Source organism: Ovis canadensis, chromosome 1, assembly GCF_042477335.2.
Source record: "Ovis canadensis isolate MfBH-ARS-UI-01 breed Bighorn chromosome 1, ARS-UI_OviCan_v2, whole genome shotgun sequence".
In the NCBI taxonomy this organism is placed as follows: Eukaryota; Metazoa; Chordata; class Mammalia; order Artiodactyla; family Bovidae; genus Ovis; species Ovis canadensis.
Genome location: NC_091245.1, coordinates 95263903 through 95290135, shown reverse-complemented (window position 1 = coordinate 95290135; position 26233 = coordinate 95263903). Strand labels below are relative to the sequence as shown.

Here is a 26233-nt window from a genome sequence, read left to right as displayed (position 1 = left end):
CTGTCTTCTCTCCACTACCAGTTTCCTTCTTCCTTTCCCAGCTGTGCTCCGTGCTTATTCCGGCAGACTCTGCACCAACCCTGGAGTCATTCTGCTGAAGTCCTGGGGAATCTTTACCCTGAAATAAACACAGTCAGCCAGCCTGTAGTTGGTGAACCAGCTGGTCCGTGGATGCTTCTTATCCAGGGTGCCCCTCTGGGGGGGATGGAGGGGGTGCAGGAAGCAATACAGAGAGAGCAAGCTTTGGGCCTTAGACTTCTGTCTTGTTAGAAATCTGAGTGCTAGATGAAAGGTCAGAGACCAGATTTTCTTTTTTTTTAATATAAATTTATTTATTTTAATTGGAGGCTAATTACTTTACAATATTATTAGGTTTTGTCATACATTGACATGAATCCGCCACAGGTGTACGTGTGTTCCCCATCCTGACTGTCCCTCCCACCTCCTTCCCCCCATCCCATCCCTCTGGGTCATCCCAGTGCAGCAGCCCCGAGCATCCTGTATCATGTATCGAACCTGGACAGGCAGTTTGTTTCACATATGATAATATACATGTTTCAATGCCATTCTCCCAAATCATCCCACCCTCGCCCCATCCCACAGAGTCCAAAAGACCGTTCTATACGTCTGTGTCTCTTTTGCTGTCTCGCATACAGGGTTATCATTTCCATCTTTCTAAATTCCATATATATGTGTTATTATACTGTACTGGTATTTTTCTTTCTGGCTTACTTCACTCTGTATAAAAGGCTCTGGTTTCATTGACCTCATTAGAACCGATTCAAAAGTATTCTTTTTAATGGCTGGGTAATATTCCATTGTATATATGTACCAAAGCTTTCTTATCCATTCATCTGGTAATGGACATCTAGGTTGCTTCCATGTCCTGGTTATTATAAACAGTGCTGCAATGAACATTGGGGTACATGTGTTTCTTTCAGTTCTGGTTTCCTCGGTGTGCATGCCCGGCAGTGGCATTGCTGGGTCATAAGGCAGTTCTATTTCCAGTTTTTTAAGGAATCTCCACACTGTTCTCCATAGTGGCTGTACTAGTTTGCATTCCCACCAACAGTGTAAGAGGGTTCCCTTTTCTGCATACCCTCTCCAGCATTTATTGCTTGTAGACTTTTGGATCGCAGCCATTCTGACTAGCGTGAAATGGTACCTCATTGTGGTTTTGATTTGCATTTCTCTGATAATGAGTGATGTTGAACATCTTTTCATGTGTGTATTAGCGATCTGTAAGATATAAACATCTGAATGCAGAATTCCAAAGAATAGCAAGAAGAGATAAGAAAGCCTTCTTCAGAGATCAATGCAAAGAAATAGAGGAAAAGAACAGAATGGGGAAGACTAGAGATCTCTTCAAGAAAATTAGAGATACCAAGGCAACATTTCATGTAAAGATGGGCTCAATAAAGGACAGAAATGGTATGGACCTAACAGAAGCAGAAGATATTAAGACGAAGTGGCAAGAATACACAGAAGAACTGTACAAAAAAGATCTTCATGACCAAGATAATCACGATGGTGTGATCACTCATCTAGAGCCAGACATCCTGGAATGCGAAGTCAAGTGGGCCTTAGAAAGCATCACTACAAACAAAGCTAGTGGAGGTGATGGCATTCCAGTTGAGCTATTTCAAATCCTGAAAGATGATGCAGTGTAAGTGCTGCACTCAATATGCCAGCAAATTTGGAAAACTCAGCAGAGGCCACAGGACTGGAAAACGTCAGCTTTCATTCCAATCCCAAAGAAAGGCAATGCCAAATAATGCTCAAACTACCGCACAATTGCACTCATCTCACATGCTAGTAAAGAAATGCTCAAAACTCTCCAAGCCAGGCTTCAGCAATACGTGAACCGTGAACTCCCTGATGTTCAAGCTGGTTTTAGAAAAGGCAGAGGAACCAGAAATCAAATTGCCAACATCTGCTGGATCATGGAAATAGGAAGAGAGTTCCAGGGAAACATCTATTTTTGCTTTATTGGCTATGCCAAAGCCTTTGACTGTGTGGATCACAATAAACTATGGAAAATTCTGAAAGAGATGGGAATACCAGAATACCTGACCTGCCTCTTGAGAAATCTGTATGCAGGTCAGGAAGCAACAGTTAGAACTGGACATGGAACAACAGACTGGTTCCAAATAGGAAAAGCAGTACATCAAGGCTGTATACTGTCACCCTGCTTATTTAACTTCTATGCAGAGTACATCATGAGAAACGCTGGACTGGAAGAAACACAAGCTGAAATCCAGATTGCCAGGAGAAATATCAATAACCTCAGATATGCAGATGACACTACCTTTATGGCAGAAAGTGAAGAGGAACTAAAAAGCCTCTTGACGAAAGTGAAAGAGGAGAGTGAAAAAGTTGGCTTAAAGCTCAACATTCAGAAACTGAAGATCATGGCATCCGGTCCCATCACTTCATGCGAAATAGATGGGAAAACTGTGGAAACAGTGTCAGACTTTATTTTGGGGGGCTCCAAAATCACTGCAGATGGTGACTGCAGCCATGAAATTAAAAGACGCTTACTCCTTGGAAGAAAAGTTATACCAACCTAGATACCATATTCAAAAGCAGAGACATTACTTTGCAGACTGAGGTCCATCTAGTCAAGGCTATGGTTTTTCCTGTGGTCATGTATGGATGTGAGAATTGGACTGTGAAGACGGCTGAGCACCAAATAATTGATGCGTTTGAACTGCGGTGTTGGAGAAGACTCTTGAGAGTCCCTTGGACTGCAAGGAGATCCAAGCAGTCCATTCTGAAGGAGATCAACCCTAGGATTTCTTTGGAAGGAATGATGCTAAAACTGAAACTCCAGTACTTTGGCCACCTCATGCGAAGAGTTGACTCACTGGAAAAGACTCTGATGCTGGGAGGGATTGGGGGCAGAGGAGAAGGGGACGACAGAGGACGAGATGGCTGGATGGCATCACTGACTCGACGGACATGAGTTTGAGTGAACTCCGGGAGTTGGTGATGGACAGGCAGGCCTGGCGTGCTGCGATTCATGGGGTCGCAAAGAGTCAGACACAACTGAGTGACTGAACTGAACTGAACTGATGTCTTCTTTGGAGAAATGTCTGTTTAGTTCTTTGGCCCATTTTTTTGATTGGGTCATTTATTTTTCTGGAATTGAGCTGCAGGAGTTGCTTGTATATTTTTGAGATTAATTCTTTTCAGTTGCTTCATTTGCTATTATTTTCTCCCATTCCGAAGGCTGTCTTTTCATCTTGCTTATAGTTTCCTTTGTTGTGCAGAAGCTTTTAATTTTAATTAGGTCCCATTTGTTTATTTTTGCTTTGATTTCCAATATTCTGGGAGGTGGGTCATAGAGGATCCTGCTGTGATTTATGTTGGAAAGTGTTTTGCCTATGTTCTCCTCTAGGAGTTTTATAATTTCTGGTCTTACATTTAGATCTTTAATCCATTTTGAGTTTATTTTTGTGTATGTTGTTAGAAAGTGTTCCCTGGTTTCATTCTTTTACAGTGGTTGACCAGTTTTCCCAGCACCACTTGTTAAAGAGATTGTCTTTTCTCCATTGTATATTCTTGCCTCCTTTGTCAAAGATAAGGTGTTCATAGGTGAGTGAATTTATCTCTGGGCTTTCTATTTTGTTCCATGGAGTGGGTTGCCATTTCCTTCTCCAGTTGCTGTCAGGTGAGTGGGTTAGAAAATCTGGTCTCTTTTGAGAAATGGCAACTCACTCCAGTATGCTTGCCTGGAGAAACCCATGGATAGAGGAGCCTGGTGGGCTACAGGCCATGGGGTCACAAAGAGTCCAGTGCAACTGAGCGACTATCACTCACCCAACAATAATGTCTAGGGAGCATAAATTCCCTGTCGTTTTGGAGTCTCAAACTAGTTATGACAGTGGTGGGACAGGACCTCTCACCATTTAACTGAGGGATCTGCTCACCCAGCAGTGCAGTCTCAGGGCCCCCAAGGTGAACTCCGTCTTGAGTAACAGACTCACACTTTGTCATCTGGGCTCACAGCCTTCTGAGGTCCCTCGGCACGAGCCCCACCCATGAGAGATCCCACCAGGAATGACCCAGCCTCTGTCTGAGCATCAGCCACACGGGAAGGGCTCCCAGCCTCCCGCTTCCTGGCACAGACCTGCCACTCTGAGCCATTCCCATCTGTTCTTGGGTGGAGACGCACTCTCCCTCCGGAGAGCTCCCTCTGCAGACTCAGAAGAGATGTGTGTGAAGCAGCGGGCCTGGGAAGCTTTTCCTTCCCACTCTCTCCCCTGGGTCAAGGCTTGGCAAGGTGGCTCTGTGTGCGCCAGCCCTCCCTGGCTGGGATGGGCAGCCTCTTGCCTGCAGGCACTTCTGCAGAGCAGCGCTGTTTCCTCATACCTGAGCTGTGCACGGCAGCACCGACCACTCCCGGCTGAACCCACTATTTAAGGCCAGCACACCCCAGCTGGCTGTGAGTCACGGCACTAGGAGGGCAGCGGCAGCTCCACTCACCCCAGCACCCAGCGCCCTGCAGGAAGGGCCCCTTCCCCCGCCATGGCTTCCCTGGGGCAGGTCATCTTCTGGAGGTAGTGCTCTCTTCTCTATCTTTACAGGTGCAGGGAACCGGGGTGAGGTCTTGCGGGACTGCTGAAGACTGCTGGGCCATCCCATAAGTCCCCACTGTACCCTTATCTGATCCAGCATTGGGCTGGCATGAGCCTGGCCAGATAAGAGCTTAAGAGAATTGGATTTAGCATCACACCCCGGCCACTCAAAGCCCCCATTCAGGGTCAGATTGGTTTTCTGCCATGGAGGGTGGGCTGGCACCTAACAGCTCTAAACCAAGGAGTGTGGTGCCAGCTGGGACAGTAAGGCTCTTGTGGGGGTGCTAAGTAGGATGGCGTGGGGCTGCTTGATGGGGCGGGAGGGAATCTATGACTGACGATGGCTGGGGTGCAGGGGGACCCTCTATAAGCCCCCAGGATGGAGGAGGTGAGCATGCTTTGACTTTTCTGTGTGTGTGACTTCTCAGTACTGCTGAGTATCTCACACCAACACCCCTCCTCAACTCTGGCTCCAGGGTGGGGTCCCTAGTTTTCCTGGGGGCTCCTTGGAGAGGAGACCCCTGCTGCTGCTGCTGAGAAAACAAAACTTTGTGGAAGGCCAAAGTCAGCCCACCCTAGGGCCTGGGATGGGACAGGGGGAGGACGTAAAGAAACAGCAGCAAGGGGAGCCTGAGGCCCTGGGAACTGCGGTTGGGCAGGTCCATCAGCAGAGCCAAGAGGATGGAGGAGGGGGATTGACAGAATGAGCCCCGCTCCCCGGAGATGAAGGAAGCCCCAGCTCTTAGCTTCTGCTCCTCTCACAGAGCTCCCTTTAGTTGCTTGTTTATCCATCAGGCCGTTGCTTACCTTTCCAGAAGGAAAGGGATGGAAAGTGAAGGAAAAGTTTTCCTGAAACGGTTGGTGATTGACCTTTGGTCACAATTTGTGATGATGTTTAAGAAGACTGGTGGATGTTGGTCCTAGGGGTTGTTTGTGTCTTTTCCAGTGAAAGGAAAAGCAGAGAGAGAGGAAGGGTTAACCTCAGATTAACCTCAGATGAAGTTTCTGAAAGACTGAGAGAATGTTACTTCTTAGAGGCAGGCTAGAAAACTCTCTTCCTTAAAACAAAACATCAGCTCACGGGTGTCCTCCTGAAGCCGCCAGCCCTGAGTTAGGGGCTGGGGGCGCTCAGGGTGGCCGCATGGCTGTTGGGCCGCGTTCCCCTTCCTGTGTCTGCGAGGACACCCTGCTCCCTTCCATTTGGATTTTTCTGCCCAGTGAGGATGTCCCAAGAAGCACCTACGTCAGAGGACCTAGCGTTTTGCCAGCACCTTCTTTCTCTGTACCCTGGGCGAGGTGCCTCACAGTGGCTCCCTGTAATCCTCACCACAGCCTGTGAGGGTTCATGATCACCTCAGAGGGGTTAAGTCACGTTCTCAAGGCCACACAGCCTGAAGGGGCAGGGCAGCGTTGGAATCCACCCTACCCAACTCCGAAACCCAGTTCTGTCCCCAGTGTCACGCTTGACTCCACTCCCTCCCCAGTGCCCCCCTTCTCCCCCCCCTGCCCCCCGCCCCCCTCCTTGCTTCTGCTGAAACACTCCTCATGCAACAAGTGGGTCTGTTGTTCCGAGGAAGGATGTGTGGGCTTTCTAATAATACATTACAACCAGCCTGACTGGTTTTTCAGGAGGATTAGCAGGAGGTGGGTGTTCAAAATGCAGATCCCACCCTTCAGAGACCCACTGGAATCCACAGAGGCTCCTCTTGTTGACCCCAGCATGCCTTGGGAGTTCTTTGTGCTCTGCGGTTGCAGAAGCAGTGAGGAGCCAGGAGCGGAGCATGGCCAAATCTTTGCGCAAAGAGGCCGCTGGGAAGATGGTCGATGGCAGGCTGGGTGGGGAGCAGGGCTCTGGAGGGCTCTGCCCTAACAAGCCTCTTTCTTTGCCATAATTTCCTTAATTCATACTCACACCTTTACTGAGATTGGTGGTATGGGAGAGTTCATGAGAGGATCTGCCATCCTCTGTGGACCCCGTGGATTATTTCCTTAAATAATTACCAGAGAGCTTACTACCTTCAAAACTCCTCCTCAGGATGCAGGGGGATGGAATGCTGGTGTGCAGGCTCTACTGGGCCTGGCCTCCACGGTACATTTAGAAGCTCTGTGGTCAGAATTCTCTTCTCCCTTTCCCTTTACGGTCGTCAGTGGGAGCAGACTTCACCCAAGGAACATTTTGTTTCAGCTTTTTTTAAAGTAAAGTATAATCCATGTACAATATTACATGTTACAGATGCACAGCATGGTGACTCACAATTTTTAAAGATCATATATGAGCTTTCCTGGTAGCTCAAATGGTAAAGACTCTGCCCACAGTGTGGGAGATCCCAGTTCAGACCCTGAGTCAGGAAGATTCCCAGGAGAAAAGAATGGCAACCCACTCCAATATTCTTGCCTGGAGAATCCCATGGACAGAGGAGCCTGGCAGGCTACAGTCCATGGGGTTGCAAAGAATCCGACATGACTGAGCGACTTATACACACACACACACTCATACTCAATTTATACTCTTAGGATCCGACCCCTCTATTTCCCCTCCTCCGTACCCTCTCCCTATTGGTAACCACTAGTTTGTTCTCTAGATCTGTGACTCTGACTCTTCATTGTATTCACTAGTTCATTGTATTTTTTAGATTCCACACATAAGTGGTATCATACAGTATTTGTTTTCCTCTGTCTGACTTATTTCACTTGGCATATTGTCCAGTAAGTCTGCCCTTGTTCCTGCATATGGCAAAAGAGCCATTCTTTCTCATTGCTGAGTAGTGTTCCACTGTATCTCAGCACCACCTCTTCTTTATCCGTCCATCTATAGATGGACATTTCGGTTGTTTCCATGTCTTGGCTATTGCGAATACGAACACAGGGGTGCATGTATCTTTTTGAATTACAGTTTTGTCCAGATACGCCTAGGAGTGGGATTGCTCAATCATACAGCTACTTTATTTTTAGTTTCTTGAGGAACCTCCATACTGTTTCCCATGGTGATTTCACCAATTTGCATTTCCACCAACAATGTAGGAGGGTTCCCTTTTCTCCATGTCCTCTCTAGCACTTGTTATGTGTAGACTTATTAACAATGGCCATTCTGACCAGTGTGAAGTGGTTACCTCATTGTAGTTTTGATTTGCATTTCTCATAATTAGTGATTTTGAACATCTTTTTATGTGCCTATTGGCCATCTGTATATCTTCTTTGGAGAAATGTCTGTTTAGTTCCGCCTATTTTTCAATTGGGTTGTCTGTTTTTTTGATGTTGAATTGTATGAGCTGTTTATATATGTTAGATAGTAATCCCTTACCCATCATATCATTTGCAAATATTTTCTCCAGTTCAGTAGACTGTCTTTTAATTTTGCCGATGGTTTCCTTTGCTATGCAAAAGCTTTTAAATTTATTTAGGTCCCGTTTGTTTACTTTTGCTTTTATTTCCTTTGCTTTAGGACACAGATCTAAAAAAATATTGCTGTAATGTATTTCAAAAGCTGTTCTGCCTATATTTTCCTCTAGAAGTTGTATAGTATTTGGTCTTACATTTAGGTCTTTTAATTCATTTTAAGTTTATTTTTGTGTATGGTATTAGAGAATGTTCTAATTTCATTCTTTGACATGTAGCTTGTCCAGGTTTTCCAGCACCACTTATTGAAGAGATTGTCTTTTCTCCACTGTATATTCTTGGCTCTTTGTTGCAGATTAATTGACCATAAGTTCAACCCATGGCAGAGAAGGCAATGGCGCCCCACTCCAGTACTCTTGCCTGGAAAATCCCATGGACAGAGGAGCCTGGTGGGCTGCAATCCATGGGGTCGCACAGAGTCAGACACAACTGAAGCGACTTAGCAGCAGCAGCAGCAACCCATGGAGGTTCTTCCCTGGTGGCTCAACAGTATAAGAATCTGCCTGCAATGCAGGAGACATGTAGGAGTTCGGGTTCGATCTCTGGGTCAGGAAGATCCCCTGGAGTAGGAAATGTTAACCTGCTCCAGTATTTTTGCTTGGAAAATTCCATGGACAGAGGAACCTTGTGAGCTACAGTCCAAGGGGTCACAAAGAGTCAGACACGATTGATCACGCATACGCTCCCCTTAGAAATCCATGGATGGAGAAGTAGTGATCCCTTCTCTAAAGGGTTTACATTCAGTTGACAGTATTATGAAAGCACCTACTATGTGCCAAGCACTGCATGAGGCACTAGGTCAAGGGCAGTTAAAACACTGTAAAGATTTTAGGTTAATGGGAAAGAAAGACTCCCAACAGACAATTACAACCTTCTGTTGATCAGCCATGAGACAATAGAGCAGAATGAAACTGGAGCACTTCCCTAACTTAAGAATTTGGAGACGGTTTCCTGAGCCGGGTGATGGCTGGGCTAAGTGTTGAGGATTGATTAGCATGATTCAGGTGGAGAAGGATGGGAAGGGCCCTCTAGGCAGAGGGGATAGAGCCAGACAGGATAGGATAGGATGATAGACTAAAGCTCATGAAGCGGTGTGAGGTGTTGGAAAGCTATAAACTACTCTGTATCATCAAAAGAGCCTGAGGTTTGAGGCAGGGAGTGCTGAGACGAGGATGGAGAGGCTGAGTCAGGTCATGCTGGGCCTTCATCTAGCAGACTCAGCTGGGAATTTGGTGTGGGTGATGAGGAGCCATCATGGGTCTCTAGCAGGGGAAACTTGGTGTTTTTCATCTTAGGCAGGTTATTCCAGAGGCAGCGTAGAGGATGAATATGAGGACAGATTGGTAGGGAAATAGGTAAGGAAGATAAAGACCTGAAATTGAGAATGGTAACTGAGGTCCAGAGAAAGGAAACCTAGTCAAGATACACGTAGGACTTCAAATTGGTGGTATTTGGTAAATGAATGAAGGATGGTACAGAATAGGAATGGATGAGAAGGTTGGAGCCTGGAATGACCCCCCATGTTCTTGGATTAGGTACAGTGAGGTGGGAAACAGAGACAAGAGATGAGAATTAGTTAACTTTGGCACGTGTAGAATTTAAGGTTCCCCTGGGAACCTTAGGTGGTGATGCTCAGTGGACAGTGGAAGCCTTGAAGCTGAAACTGGGAGAAGCCAGGGCAGGAGATGTCAGTGTGAGATTCAAAAGTGGGAGGCAGGGAGTAGTCACCTGGAATGTCTTCTAAAGAGATCCTGTAGAAGGATAGGAGCCAGGGGCTGGGCATGGGAAGCTGAAGAACACCCATGTTTAAGGGAGGGCAGAGGAAGATGAGTCAGAAAGATCTGGGAGCAAATGGTGGGAGAGGCAGGATAAAGACCAGGACTGAGGGTCTCGTGGATGTCAACAGAGCAGTTTCATGGAGCACCCAGGGCTGGTGGAGGTGTCACACAGGCCTGGTGCTGGTCGGAAGATCCAATCCAGACAAGAATATGGTCTAAGTAGCATTTAGCAGAACTCATGTGGCTTTGCACAGAAAATGAGGAGGACACACTGTCAAGTAGCTCCTGAGTCCAACTGAGACCAGAAAGAGGCAAGGATCCTTTGAGTCTGTTTTCGTGGGTGCATTGAGCATGAGCAGTGAATGGAGAAGATCAAACAGCTCTAGCATCTGATTGCTTTCCTTCCAGAAAGCAGAGACGCAAGCTGAAGTCCAAGTGAGGCCCAGTTAGCATGGGTTTCAAATTGTCCCTCTGCTCTCCTTCCCTCCTCTCTCCCATCCTTTCTTTCTCTTCTTCCCCCCGCCCTCTCTTCCTTCCTTCTCCCTAGAACCGTCATCTATCCCATTCTTTCTCTTCTATCTGAAGGGAGTTCTTTGAAGCATTTAAGATTGGGGAAAATCACCAGCCTCAATGGGATTGATGAAAACAAGTCAAAGGAAGGAGGACATGTCAGACATGTCTTTCTCCCAGAGGAAGGTGGACGAAACCGAGAATGAGGGAGGCTAGAACAAGGAGGCTCAGGGAACTTTGTTCCAAAAGCTTGGTTCCCCATTCCCCACAAGTTTTCAAGCTGGTGGCTGGCTCAGACATACCAGACTTTGATGGCCAGACAAAGTAGTGCTTGGCAACATAACAAGTTTGCCTACTGAGAAAATTTTACCAAGGCCTGGACTGGGGAGGATCTCACCACAGGCCATGATGACACTTGAAATCCATCAAGATATGAAGAGAGGGACCCAAGCTTCAGACCCTCTGAGCCTAAAAAACCTGAGACTTCAGGGCTCTGAGGGCCCATCCTCTTGAGTCAAATAGAGAGCTGGAAAAAGAGATGAACGGCACACTGAGGATTTAAACAGGAGGTGCCTGTGTTCCCCCCACACCAGATGTAGGTTTTCTCCCCATCTCCACCTGCGACCAGGCTCCCCCTTTCTTTCAGCATTCAGCTCAATGCCACAGCCACTGTGAAGCCTTCCTGGACTTTCTTGTTGCTGTTCAGTGACTCAGTCGTGTTCAGCTCTTTACAACCCCATGGACTGTAGCATGCCAGGCTTCCTGTCCTTCACCATCTTCCAGAGTTTGCTTTCCCAGGCCTTTCTAGTTGCAATGAATTGCTCCTTATATGTTCGTGGTCAGCCATGTTGATAAATGTCTGTTCCTGTGCCCATTTCCTTCCCTCTGTGGGGTTGGCTTCTCAAAGGCCTGGCCTTTGTCTTGTCTCTTGTTGTAGGGAGGCAGTCTAGCGCCACGGCTACCCCTCTAGGCTCTGGAATCACACTGCCTGAGTTCAAATCTGTGTGGCACCTTGAGTTCTGTGGGCCTCAATTTACCTACCTATGAAATGGGCTGATAATAGACCTAACTTCTAGAGTTGTGTGAATGACATGCGACAGTTCTGTGCCTGCACATCCTGAGAGCTATTGCTAGAGTCTTTATCTGCAAATCCCTCTAGAGTGCTGATACATGGCTATGACATATGCATTCTAGCATACTTTGGATAAGTTGCTACTGGGGTTTCTTAAAGACAGGTCACTCTAGCAACACTCTGGGAATATTCAGCTTCTTGTTTGGAAAAAAAAAAGTCCACCTTACTTCTGTTATCTGTGAGTCTGAGACAACTCTTATGCAAACCTGAGGATGGCCAGGGTTTAGAATAACTCTCTGGCTCTGCCAGTATTAAGTATTAAGGTAGCTGAGGTGAGTCTGGAAGGTCCTTGTGTGTACAAGTTCAGTGTCTAAGTCTTCCCATGAGGCACTGCTCAGGGACTGAGCCACAGCCTTCATTGGGCCACTGGAGCTCCAGAGCTATGACCAAGCACCAGATAATGGTTAATTAACTAAACCACCCCATACTCCTAATTATCTCCATTTCAAAGATGCAAATGTTGAATTAAGATGAATGCACAATGTGCCCCTGGTCAGCCAATGGCAGAACCAACAAGTTCCTACCTGGACCTGTATACTGACTTTGATTAGAAAATTATCTTTGTAATCAGTTCTGCCTCATCTCCTGCCACTAGAAGCAGAACTCAGCTCATCACCCGCAAAACTCCTCAGAGACCAGAGACCACCAGGGCGCTAGAGTTCTCAACCAGCCGAGGAGGGTGCTGGGCCCAGAATAGCCTGGGGCCTGTGGTTTATCAGCCTGGGGTCTGTGTTCTTCCAGGTGGCTACTCTAGATGAGCGAGTGCAGGAGTAAGAAATGGTTGAAACTCGGTAAAAATTAGATCCTTTCAGAGCCTGAAAATTTAGAAAGTCAGTACACCCCCTCATTTTATTGCTGGGATAACAAAAATAAACTGGCAACTTGCCTTAAGGTTGTGCAGTTAAAAATGGGTAGAATGATGCTCTTTCAATGATTCCATATTGCCCCATGACCCTAGCTAAAAACTGTTAGATCCCAACTGACCACAATCTACCCAAACATCAAGGATCTAAGAGACCAAAGCTTCACCCATAATTACCTTTGATGTAGGAAGAAGTGGAAATAATGTTGGTGCTGGAGTTAGCCTCACCTGTGTTCATATTCCAGCTTTCCTCTAGGTGAGTGACCCCAAGTAAGTGACTTAACCTCTCTGTGTCTTCATTCCCTCAGAATATTGGAGTTAATAATCGTATCAACCTCAGTTGTTGTGAAGACTAAATGAGTTAATACATGAAAAGAGTTCAGAGCAGCACCTTGCTCATAGTTAGTAGACAGTGCTGTACGTGTTAGACACCCTTATTCAATGATCCCCTCTTACTGTTTTTACAGAATGACAAAGTGACTCAGAGGGAGGCAGAGAAATAACCAGTCCTAAAGTAGCAGCTCTGCCTAAGGGTCCTCTGTGTCCAGATTCTTCTGGGATTTCAGTGGACTTGAGACACCTTCTTCTCTATCCCTGCTCCGTGAGATTCGGGAAAGCGCTTGGCTGCCGGGGGTGGGCACTCTGGCTCCACAGTCAGTGTGCTATCTTGGCAGGGGCAGGCTGCTGCAGGTAAGAAAGCCAGGTCATATTTCTCCTTAGGCTGGCTTTCCACAGTCCCCAGCCCTCTGCCTGGAGTGTTTCAGATTTACTATCACATCACTTTCAAATGTATTCCTGCCACTCCCAGCACAGCAGTAATGGGAGCAAGGGCCGGCAGTTTCCTCTCTTTCTCCGCAGATTTAGAATGAGAAATTCCATAGAAGAAAAAGCATGAAAGATTGGGGAAACAGAGCATCCGTAAAGTGCTGGGGCATTGAATTGTCTCTTTTTGCCTCCTGTCTTGGCTCTTCATCGCGTTCTCCTCGCTCCTCACCTCCCAAAAGGCCATTCCATACCTCTCTCCTCCCCTCAGGTCTCCTGCAAGCCTCCTCCACCCGCCCTCCATCCCCAGTCTCAGATGATGATCTTGCTTTATCGTTTACCAGGAAAATGGGGCCCATCAGACTTCTGACTCCTCCACCTTTTCTCTTCTCCAGCTGCCTGCCGCACTCATCCGCACCCTTTCTCTCTTCCTCCCCTGCTGGTACCAGAGGATGAGCCCAGCTCCAGGCAAAGGGCGAGGCCGCTGCTGCCTGGGTCTGTTTCCTCTCTCTTGGTCTGGCCAGCACCTCACTTCTCCTCTGCTCCTGCAGCACCCATGTCAGCATGCCGCCTGCACATCAGTGTTTCTAGCTTAAAAGTCCTGAGAGTCAGCCCTATGACCTTTCCAGCTCCCATCCCCTCTCTTTTCCCTTCACAGAAAACTTGTTGAAAGATGCTCAAAGTTAGTGATCTTATGATTTGCAGGTGTTATAGAGGCAGCGTCAGGGGGCGGCTCCCAGACTGGACCCTGGCCCGGGAGGCTGGGATGCAATCCCAGCTCCACCACTTTCCAGCTGTGTGGCCCTGGGCAGCTTCTCTATCCTTTATGGGCATGAGGTGCTCACTTGTAAAATGGGCATGACGTTAGAATCTACACTGTAAGATTGTGAGAAATTTCTGAGTTGATGCCTGTAAAGCACTTGGCAGAGAGTGTAAACCATGGGTTCTACTACTGTTCTCTCCTCAACTTACTCCATTGGGGTTTTGTCCCCACTGTGCCGAGACATTGCTACTGTCAATGTCTCTAGTGACCTCCACATTGCCAAATCTAATGTCAGCCTCTCTGATCTGATCTTGTCTTCACATCAGTATTCAACACACAATGTCTCACGACCTCCTTCTTGAAATACTTTGTTCTGTGCTTTACACGACGCTACCCTCTCCCTCTCCCCCAGAGACACTGGTCCCACCTCCTAGGGTTGTCCTCTGCCTCTCTATGCCTGGCCTGGTGGTAGCTGCTCTCCTCTGCTGCCCACACAACTCAAAACCACCACACTCTGCCTCCAGGGAACCCACCTCTGGAATGAGGAGAAAGCCTTTCACTCACTTTATGCATTTTATGATTGACTGTACTCTTTGCCAAAAAGCCTTGGGGTTCAGGAACAGAATATAAAATTGTGGGGACAATTACCCTTTAGAACTTCAGGGTCAGGATAAAGTCCTACGAGATGAGGGAAGGTTAAGCTGTGTACTACCAAGTGCCCTGTGGGAGGGAGCTTTCAGACCCCAGAGGAGCCTGGACTGGAAGCCTTGAAGCCTGGGGTTAGGTTTCCAGACAGGTCCTGGTGGGAAGCCCCATGGCAGGATAGATGTGAAAGAGGAATTATTTCAGTCAAGAAGTTGACCTGTCCAAGGAAGCAGCATCCTATCCTCTTCCTCTGTCTCCACTCTTTTTGATGAGGATCCAAGTCTTGGTGACTCTCTTCACAGCTAAGAGAGAAGTCAGTTGATGAGAAAGCTGTGATGTTACCCTGATGGCTGTAGGTCAGGGGGTCTTTGTCCAAAGACCTTAACATATGGTCATGGCAACTCAGCAAGAGCTATCCAAGTCTGAAGCCCCTGCCACAGCCACCTTTGACGTGGCCCCGCTTTGTGGACACTCCCCTGTGGAGGGGCTCCTCCTCCTGGCAATTACCCATACCATATCCTCCAGGATGGCATCCAGGGGGTGCTGGGGGTGGGCTTGCATATGGCTTCTTGCCTAGAGTCGGAGTGGGACGGGGAGAGGAAGCAGGACTTCCGAATGTCCCTTACTTAGAGGTGTTCCCTGCCAAGCCCTGGGGATGCCCCGAAAGTCTCTCCCACAGGCCTGAAGACCTGAACAGAGGAGCTCCTTGGCACCAACAGCTGCTTGTGTGCGTGCTCAGTCCCTCAGCTGTGTCTGACTCTTTGTGACCCTATAGGCTATACATAGCCTTCCAGGCTCCTCTGTCCACGGGATTTCTCAGGCAAGAATACTGGAGCACGTTACCCATTTCCTTCTCCAGAGGCTTTTCCTGATCCAGGGATCGAATCCATGTCTCCTGCAGCACAGGTAAATTCTTTACCACTGAGCTGTGGGGAAAGCCCTCAGCAACAACCTTACCCTCTCACCAACAAGTAGCTGAGGGGGTGTTAGGGCAGCATCCTAAGCAAGGCTAGAAAGACATTGTCCCATGGACACAGCTCAAGAATGAGAGCTAGGTTCTCAGTTAGTCCACAAAATCCACACACTCCATGCTGTAGCAATAACTGTGTGCTTGTGGTAGGAATGTTTTCGGCTGTTTTCCTTTCTCACTATAAATGGACCATATTTCTGACACCTGGAGATTCAACAGGGTTTTGAGGCCCTGCTGAGAAAGCTCATCATCATTTATAAAGAGTATTGCTAATAGGATCCTGTCAAACACAATTTAAATGCAGATGGTAGAAAATAGCCATTGGGTATTAGAGTGCTTGTAGACTTGGGGATCTGCGCGGGCGGGCTGATTCTTGGTCTGGATGCAGAGGCAGAAGGGCTGTTGAGGTGAATGATGGAGCCAATGGAACATGACTGACTACAGTTCTGGCTGGAAGGTCCTCTCCTTGATACCACCTTCCCATCTGGAAAGAATGGAGAGGGGGTGTGTTGGGACTTTCTCAGAAGACATTCTGGTGTTGGCTCAAAGCCTAAGGAGTAACTGGTATAATTTTTGTTTGGGTTGTTGTTTTTTTTTTTTTTTCTGTGAAACAGTAGAATAACATTGAGGAATTTTTTTAAAAAAGGAAACAAAAGATCATCCATAGTCCTATCACTATAAATGACTATTTTCTTTTTTTGTTCTTGCCCTTTGTAAGCCCAACAGTAAATCATTTTTACATAGTAATACAGTGTGTACCCTTTCATATTCTACTTCTTCCATTGAGCCTTTATGTATTAAAGCTAAATGTTTTAAAGCACTTTTACAGGTAAAAAAAAATATCCTTATACCTTAATACAGCAGCGGTTGTGACTCTATACAGTAATGGGCACTTCTGCATGTTTATTGGGTTGGGAAGTGCCATCTGGGCCACCTTCCCAGAAACTCAACCCCAAGGCCTGACGGGATTCCCACATCTGCTTGCTTCCCATTCTGCTCAATCCATTATCCTGTTACACGTGAGCATATTGGGGTCCAAGCAACATGCACCATTCAAGCACCTAACACTCTCTATATTAAGCACTTAAAACAGTGGCTCCCAAAGGGAGTTCTGAGGACAATGATATTGCAGAAATTTCCCCACAAGAGTTCTGTAGTCAAACAAGATCGAAAGTGCTGAATACTCTTAGGTCGGGCTACATGCAATTGCCAGTGTTCAGTTGTTCTTGACCTCTGAAAGAGGGATTTCAAATAGTTCAGCCTAATACACACACACACCCATACTCCTCTGGGACACTCACCATGCACATTAGCATATTAAGAGCTATAGAGGGATCTCCCTGGTGGTCCAGTGGTTACGAATCCCTTCTTCCACTGCAGGAGGCCCAGGTGTCTGCCATGCTGCCAAAAAAATAAAAACGCAAGTAACAACCAACAATAAGAGCTTTTGAAAAGTCCTATAAAGAAATCTATTTGCTTGTGATTGACTTAACATAATCCTTTTAAAAATAATACTTATTAATATACACCAGGACATGCTTTGGGAAACTAGGGCCTGGAGTAATTGCAAAAGAATACAAACATGTACATAAATGAGGAAGCCCAGGGCAGCAGGGAGGGCTGAGCAAATAAACGCTCAGGGGGGAAAGAGCAGGTGGGCATCTTCCTTCCTGGGACTGCCCACCCATCTTTGAGACCCCAAATCATCACATTTTCAGCCCTCCTCCTTCTACAGTGATTCTTCCTGAGTGACCTCTACTTTTTTTCTCCCTCATAAACATGTAGGGAGGATTCATGAAGTGACAGCAACGGCTCACCCCATATTCTTCAGATGACAGATACTAAATAAACACGGGAATTATTTTGACAGCTCTCTCATTATAATAATTAGTTCATCTTTTTAGGATGTTATTATCATCCCAGTTCATAAGTGATCATTTAATTTGCTTACAACTAGGAGGTGAGTTAAGCTGATCTGTCTGCAGGAAGGAGGCTCTGACCTGGCTACGGTCCCCGGGGGGGAGTGCCTCACACGTGCTCTATAAAGAACGTGGGCATGTGGCCAGCTCTGACTATCTTGTTCTCCAGGCACCAGAGCCAAATGTCCAAGACAGAGACTGGAATTGTCGGCTGGGGTAGATCCAAGTGGCAGACGATGGCTTAGCCAGGACTTAGTCCTCAGGGTCTCTAATCCCTATATGTCCCCCACTGTCCCACTGTCTGGAATTCTTCCCAGGAGAGAGCCTCTAATAGACCTGTCCATCATTCACACACTACCACTGGACATCAGTGTGACTGACTTGGGGAGCGATGGCATTTTGGTCCCTCTGGTCATCTAGTAGAATGTTACGTGTGGATAGGAATTATCTGATACTCCAGGGACGTGGAAGGTGAGAGTTGAAAGGTAGGGTGTCACTTCCCTGTGAGAGCCCACAGTTTATTTAAAGTTCTTAATTGTAGCACAGAGATTTATTTTTTTAATATTTATTTATTGGGCTGTGCTGGGTCTTAGTGGCAGCACATGGGATCTTTGATCATCTCTGTAGCATGTGAGATCATTTGGGACCTAGTTCCCTGACCAGGGACTGAACCTGGGCCCCCTGCGTTGGGAGCAAGGAATCTTAGCCACTGGACCACCAAGGAAGTCCCCATGGTGGCATTTAAAAGACATTAAGTGGGACCCTAAGAGTTTTGTAAAGGCACTGCCCAGAGGGAGCATACTTACAGAGGAAATTATTGGCCTCTCAAGGGCATTGCTACAGACATGCAATTACCAAGAAAGGATAGAACAAGGTTATTTGATTTCTCATGATGTGAGTGAAAGCAAAGCCTTTAACTTCAGCTGACTGAAACAGCGAACACAGATAAGCTTTGAATGGGCCACACCATCTTTCAGATCCTCACGTCTCATTTGTCATCTATCTGTCAAAGTCAAATAATCTTTATAATGTCTGCTGTGAGAGCTCTGAGAGCAGAGGAAAACAGAAGGGGCGGAGTGTTGCTGTTTTTCTTCAGCTGTACAGTAGATGGGAAAAGATGGACTTAGAACCAGTGGAGCCTGACTTGACCTTCTTTTCCAAATGTATCCTGTGTGGTCCTGTGCCAGTCACTTCATTTTTATTAAGGACAATAAATGGGCTTCCCAGAACCACCTTGAGGATCAAAGGTGATAAGATACAAAAGATGGTCTCACAGTGACATGGAAGGCAACACACAGCTCTCTTGCATTACCTGACACGTCTACGTCTTTCATCGAGAAACTGCCTTGCTCATTGGAGGAAGATAACCTTTTTAAAAAAACCAAGACCCATACACCTTTAAAAAATTTTTATTTATTTATGTTTCGGTTGTGCTGTGTGTTTGTTGCCACGTGGGCTTGTCTCTGGCTGTGGCAAGCAGGGGCTGCTCTCTAGCTGCGGGCTTCTCACTGCAGCGGCCCCTCTTACCGAGGAGCACAGGCTCTAGGGCCCGCGAGCTTCAAGAGGCTCTTTCAGTTCAGTTCAGTTCAGTCACTCAGTCGTGTCTCACTCTTTGCAATCCCGTGAATCTCACCACGCCGGGCCTCCCTGTCCATCACCAACTCCCAGAGTTCATTCAGACTCACGTCCATCGAGTCAGTGATGCTATCCAGCCATCTCATCCTCTGTCGTCCCCTTCTCCTCTGCCCCCAATCCCTCCCAGCATCAGAGTCTTTTCCAGTGAATCAACTCTTTGCATGAGGTGGCCAAAGTACTGGAGTTTGAGCTTTAGCATCATTCCTTCCAAAGAAATCCCAGGGCTGATCTCCTTCAGAATGGACTGGTTGGATCTCCTTGCAGTCCAAGGGACTCTCAAGAGTCTTCTCCAACACCACAGTTCAAAAGCATCAATTCTTCAGCACTCAGCTTTCTTCACAGTCCAACTCTCACATCCATACATGAAAAAACCATAGCCTTGACTAGACAGACCTTAGTCAGCAAAGTAGTCTCTGCTTTTCAATATGCTGTCTAGGTTGGTCATAACTTTCCTTCCAAGGAGTAAGCGTCTTTTAATTTCATGGCTGCAGTCACCATCTGCAGTGATTTTGGAGCCCAAAAAATGAAGTCTGACACTGTTTCCACTGTTTAGTTCTTCGCTTTCTGCCATAAGGGTGGTGTCATCTGCATATCTGAGGTTATTGATATTTCTCCTGGCAATCTTGATTCCAGCTTGTGCTTCAAAGAAGCACAAGAAAGCAAGAAAGATCAAAACTTAAAAAAAAAGATAAATCTGGCTATTTTCTCCTTTTCTAGGTTGACATTTCTCATAGACAAAGTTCTAGATTAATGAAATGCTCAACTTTTATAGGTTCAGCAAATAAGCATTTTCATTAAGAGTGATCCCAACATACTCCATTCATTCTTATCAACATGTTATCTGTTTGTAAATGCTAATTACCTGAGGCAGAAAATGTGGGGCCTGTGAGATAATCTGTTTAATACATGTAAGGGATTCAGTGAAGCACAGGATGGTGGCTTTCATCAGCATTTCCCAAAGGTATCCAAATGTGAAGGAAATGCTGTTTACTGGGACTCCTGGTGCTATTCACCTGGGTCCCCCAAACTGAATCTGGTCTCTATCACCTCATCTTATAAATCACCTACTGAGCTATGAAGAACATGCCTGCTAACTTAAAGGAAGAAAAACCAGTTATGGGTAACTTCTAGCATGCATTCACTGGGTTCTGGCTTTTCCTGTGGGAGCTCTATGATAAGTACAAACCATTGATCCAGGAAATTGTTGTAAGTGAACAACTTTGTGGGAGCATCTCGTTGAAAGATGCCTGTTCATACATTGTCTCAAAGAAAGTTCAAACCTAGGGAAAACAGAGCAATGTTTTTTTTTTAAAAATATGTTCTTATCTGTTTTACAAAAGTAATATGGGGACAGTGGATAGAACTTGGAAAATACAGAAAAGCCCAAAAGAAAAAACATCTAAATCTATACCATCCTGAATCTGGAGATAACCACCTTTAACATATCCTTTCAGCCTTTTTTCTCCATATTTAGATTTAATAAATGGTAGCATACAGTACATATTATTTTAGAAGCTACTTTCTACTTACCAATTTTGTGACCATTTCTCACATAAATAAACATTCTTTTATAATGTGGTTCTTTACAACTACATAGCATCACCTCTAGAGATGAACCTCAATTTACTCAATCAGCTCCCAATTCTCAGAAATGTAGGTGCTTCCAATTATTTGCCCACAACTATTATGCTAATTTTAATCAACACTATAGTTAATGTCCTTAGAAATGCATCCTGCAGGTTCTTTACTGTAGACTCCTAGAAGCAGAATCGCTGGATCAAGACTCCCCACGCACACTGAAGCATTATGGTACACATGGCCAAACTCCTTCTGTCCCTACCCTAAGTGAAGTGAAAGTCACCCAGTCGTGTCTGACTCTTTGCAGCCCCATGGACTATACAGTCCATGGAATTCCCCAGGCCAGAATACTGGAGTGGGTAGCCTTTCCCTTCTCCAGCAGATCTTCCCAACCCAGGGATCGAACCCAGGTCTCCCACACTGGAGGTGGATTCTTTACCAATTGAGCCATAAGGGAAGCCCCATCCCTACCCTAAAGTTTGCTCCAATTCACACTCCTACCAGACAACTAGCCTCCCCAAAATAATAATTTTTACATAAGCCTTTTTCCAGGACCAGAACTAACCCTGCCAATGTTTTGAAAAAGAAAATGGCAAATTTTGTATCTAATGTTTCCACCCTTCCTCATTATTGAGATGTTCTTTCTTATATCTTAGTCTCTTCCTTCTTAATTTACCATCCAAGCCTAGTGTAAAGTAACTAATACACTCATTTACAACCAAGTATCAATGATTCATGGGGTCGCAAAGAGTCGGACACCACTGAGCGACTGAACTGAACTGAACTGAACTGATCAATGACTAAGGGGCTTGCCTGGTAGCTCACATGATAAAGAATCTGCCTGCAAAGCAGGAGACCTGGGTTCAATCTCTGGGTTGGGAAGATCCCCTGGAGAAGAGAATGGCTACCCACTCCAGTATTCTTGCCTGGAGAATTCCATGGACAGAGGAGCCTGATGGGCTACAGTCCACGGAGTCACAAAGAGTCGGACATGACTGAGAGACTAATACTTTCACATCAATGACTACTGAGATAAAATATTATATTATATATTTTAATTAGAAACAAAACCCAAAGCAATACATCTCTTGTAAGGTTTCACTTCATAGTCAAGCTAAAGATGAGTTACTGTGAGGTGGAGAAAGTCCCAGAGGTAGTAAAAGAGAGGCCAGGTTTTCTTTGATGCCCATTTTTGTTTATTGAAGCACAGTTGATTTACAATGTGTTAGTTTCTGGCATACAGCAAAGTGATTCACTCATATATATATTTCAGATTCTTCTCCATTATAGCTTATTGCCGTACTCTTCCTTCTAATGCTGCCCTTTGGCAAGTCTCCCTTTTGGAGGAAAATGAAGCACACAGCCTCTTTCTTCTCCCCACAACTCCTCAGGAAAATCTTGGTGTTTTCTGCTAAGTCTGCTCACCCAACTACTCGTGATTATGAATTCAGTGGAGTAAGCCATGCAGAGCAGTCTGGATGTGGTCTAAGAGAAAGGGAAGGGCCGAGTGGATTTGCAGCTGAGAGAGGATTTGAGGCTATGAGGAAGAAAAGACAAGTGAGTGGATTTCAGGGGAAATCTGGTGAAATTTTTGAGAAGGGAAAAGTTTGGGGAGCTAACAAGAACAGAAGTTGAGGAAGAGGATTTTTTTTGAAGTTTTTTTTCTGTTCAGTTTCCATGTAATGCCTTTGGATACTTTTCTACATGTCCATTGGTTTCAGTTAAACTTTTCTATTGGATTCATAATTCTTTGTAACATTGTCAAAAATCAGACCACAAGATGTTTGGGGTTTATAGAATTTGCAATAGCAATGAGTCTCTAGAGCTTGACTATATGTATGTATAATAAATAAGGGCTGATATCTAAATCTATATTTGTATTTAGAAGGTAATTTTAATTGTTTCCATAAAACCTTCCCCAAAGTGTAATTTAAATAGACATAACCCTGAAATAAAAATATGGGCTGCCATCCATTTGGGCTGCCTCATGGACATGTTTTGATTCATAGAAGAGTATGTGCCAAAATCAGTCAGCTCAGTTTGGCATTTGTCAAATGTCTAGGATGAGTCAGGCACTATGTCTGACACTTAGGGGAATAAATGTGACTGATATATTGATCCAACATGACCAGTGGGTTATAATCAAAGCAAGATTTTATTTTTATCTTCCTCTGACCTTGTAAAGTACATTCAGTAGAGAAATACATGCTGAAACTTCTGAAGCCTCTGATGAAAATGTCCTACTCATCATCTGGCTGATGTCCCCTCAGTCCTTCATTCCCCAAAAGTCTACATCACACATGACTCTCAATGCTCAGGTCTCATCTCCCAGGTAATCCTATTGGTGGGAACTCATTATGGCTCCAGGATATCTGGTCTGTTGGACAAACTCATCTATTCCGTATTTTAGGAAAAGAGTTGTTGTTGTTGTTTAGTCACTAAATTGGGTCCAACTCTTTTGAGACCCCATGGACTGCAGTGCACCAAGCTCCTCTGTCCATGGAATTTCCCAGACAAGAATATTGGAGTCAGTTGCCATTTCCTTCTCCAGGGGATCTTCCCAACCCAGGAATCAAACCCATGGCTCCTATACTGCAGGTGGATTCTTTACCACTGAGTCACCTGGGAAGCCCTGTGAAGGAGTGGCGACCTCCAAATGCATATTCTCTTTCTCTTTCTTTCTCTCTCTCTCATTGACCTGTTCTGTGCTATACATGCTGGGCTAAGTCGTTTCAGTCATGTCCAACTCTTTGTGACTCCATGGACTGTAGCCTGCTAAGCCCCTCTGTTCATGGGATTCTCCAGGCAAGAATACTGGAGTGAGTTGCCATGCCCTTCTCCAGGGCATCTTCCCAACCCGGGGATCAAACTCACGTCCCTCGTGTCTTCTGCATTGGCAGGCAAGCTCTTAACCAGTAGCACAGTCTGGGAAGCCCCTATGTTCTAGATCACATTAAATTTCTTAAGTATGAGTTTGTCTATAGTCCATGGTGTCCCCACCACACCACAACTTCGTGCTTTGTGTGTTGGGAGGGGGAAGAGTATGTGCTCATAGCAGAGGAAAAAGTTTTTTTCTCCTAAGAAATAGCATCACAAATCTTCTCTTTCTACTTTGATTCCTTTTTATAGTCCTTCATCTGATTGAGGTAGCTAAGAATCATGGAACTGGTTGTCAAAGATTCCGTTTTTAAACTCTAGAGTGATGTGGTGTCTCAGTTTGGTATGCAGCCTCTATTGTATCTTGAATCTCAGCTGAAGCTTTAAATTTAACATCCTATTATTACACAAAAACAAAAAGGTGCAGTTCCTGTTCTTGAGAAATTGAGAGGAGATTAAAGAAGACACAAATGTATAAATAGATCATTCTAATACAATATGAAAAGTGTCAGACAGAGAAATGTACAGGGTTGATAAGGGCAAGGAGACAGCTTCTAATACACATTGCCACTATTGAGGGAGGCCATACACAAAAGAATAAGGAGTCTGTGTAGCTTGCAAGTGAGCTGAAAGAATGTGATATCTTTTTAGGAACTTCAGAACAAATGCTATTGATTTGTCCCCTAGTTACTCAAGTGCCTGGAAAAAATGATTAAATTATGGGTCTGGGGTAATACTGCATAATTGGTTAAAGTGGAGAGAAAAGGGATCCTTTTTTAAGGGTTTGAAAGGAAGCCCAGAAATCTTGGCAGACAAATGTGAAAATAGTTATGCTGTCTGAATCTGCCTTGAGGTATTGTGGAAACAGGACTGGTTCTGGAGCCTGGGCTACTCAGATGTGCCTCATGTACCCCTTGGCTCCACGGCATCAGTGACCATACAGAGGGCATCTGGACACGCCCAGCCCTAGGCAGAAGCAGAGAGGGAGCGCGAGGGGCCCATCGCCCACACCTGCCTTCTCACTCTCTGCATTCTCCATGCTACCCAGCTCTTCCTTTGCCTTTGGAATGAATAGTTCGTTGCATGTTCCCAGCCCCTAATCCCAGCATAAAAGATGACATTATAAAATTGCTTGGAAAATAGCAGAAAAATCTAGGAATGAATCTGTTCCTCTAATGTTTTTTCTTCTTTTGTTTTTCCTTTTCTGATTTGATGGTTTTCTTTTGTATTATAACATGCTTGAGATCCTTTCTTTTTGTTTTTTGTGAATCTATTGTATGTTTTTGATTTGTGGTTACCCTGGAGTTCAAGTATGTTGACCCATAACTATAGCTACTTTCTTTAAACTGATAGTCACATAAATCCAAACACATTCTAAAAGGTACACATTTTTATACTCTCCTCGCCCACAGTTTGTGATTTTGATGTCCTATTTTACATCTTCATACTTATCCTTTTGCTGATAATTATAGTTATAGTCACTTTTACGAAAATTTTTGATTGTTTTTTAATCTATATACTGGTTTATTTAAGTGATCTTCAATACTTCTATATATTTACCTTTCCTATTATGATTTTTCCTTTTCCTATGGATTTTTGCTTCTTTTCTCTTCAGAGAAGACCTTTGAATATTTCTTCTAGGGTAGATTCAGTATTGTTGAATTCTTTTAGTTTTTGCTTGTGTGAGAAAGTCTTTCTCTCTCCTATTTTAAATGATTATCTTGCTGAGTAGAGTATTCTAAGTGCAGGTTTTTCCTTTTCCTTTTCATGACTTTGAATATATCATGCCACTCCCTTTTGGCCTGCAAAGTTTCTGCAGAGAAATCAGCTGATAACCTAATGGGGTTCCTTTGTAACTGACCCTTTGTTTTTCTCTTGTGGCCTCTAGAATCCTCTCTTTAATTTTTGCCATTTTAATTATGGTGTCTTGGCATGCGTTTGTTTGGGTTCATCTTGTTTGGGACTTTCTGTGCTTCTTGTACCAGGATATCTCTACAGGATATCCTTCTACAGGTTTGGGAATTTTTCAGCCATAATTTATTCAAATACTTTTTCAATCCCCTTTGCTCTTTATTCTCCTTCTGAAACCCCTATTATGTGTAGGTTGGAATGCTTCATATTACTATATTATCCCATAGATCGTGTATGTTGCTTTCATTTGTCTGTTTGCTGTTCTGATTGGATGGTTTCCATTATTCTATCTTCCAGATCACTCTCTTTTTTTCAATTTTTTTTCTTCTGTGTCATTTAGTCTGATATTCATTGCTTCTAGATTGATTTTTATCTTGGCAATTGAAATGTCTAATTTTGATTGGTACACCTAGACTTTCTCACACTAGATTGGTTTCTAGTTCCTTATCTCAGTTATCTGCATTTCTGTTGATAATCTTGTTTAATTCCTTTAACATTTTTATAACCTCCTGTTTGAACTGAGGTCCTGGTAGACTGGTGAGCTCTGTTTCATTCTTTGTTCTTTCAGGGTATTTATCTTGTTCTTTTCATTGAGAGAAGTTCCTCTGCTTTTCCATTTTACTTAACTTTCTCTGTCTCTGTGAATTTAGGAGAAAAAGTTACCTACTGTGGTCTTGAAGGGTTGTTTTTCTGTGGGAGTATCCCTGTGTAGACTGTGTGAGTCCGGTGTCTTCGGTTCAAGGCCTGGTTTGGGTGTACATTCCAGCCATGTCTTTCCTCAGTGGCTGACCGTCATCCTCTTGGTAGGGGTCACAACCAAGAGCCTGGCTGGATGTGGGGGCAGGGCGCCCTCTCTGCTCCGTGACCATCACCACCCTGTTGGGAGGCAGGGTCTGCTCCCCAGTTGTTGCAGTA

General features: G+C 45.1%; 1 protein-coding gene and 1 long non-coding RNA gene across 2 annotated transcripts in view; one reads left to right on the top strand and one right to left on the bottom strand.

The window, feature by feature from the left end:
• Nucleotides 1-4425: 4425 nt before the first annotated feature.
• VTCN1 (V-set domain containing T cell activation inhibitor 1) overlaps nt 4426-26233 on the top strand; it is a 72554-nt gene continuing 50746 nt past the window's right edge. The window contains exon 1 of the mRNA XM_069602102.1: nt 4426-4562. Coding sequence (XP_069458203.1) covers nt 4531-4562 — 32 coding nt within the window. The 5' untranslated portion in view covers nt 4426-4530. The remainder of the gene's footprint in view (nt 4563-26233) is intronic.
• LOC138446760 (uncharacterized) overlaps nt 6755-26233 on the bottom strand; it is a 29292-nt gene continuing 9813 nt past the window's right edge. The window contains exons 2-3 of the long non-coding RNA XR_011259551.1: nt 16700-16799; nt 6755-15882 (exon numbers count right to left, since the gene is read on the bottom strand). This is a non-coding gene — a long non-coding RNA (uncharacterized lncRNA). The remainder of the gene's footprint in view (nt 15883-16699; nt 16800-26233) is intronic.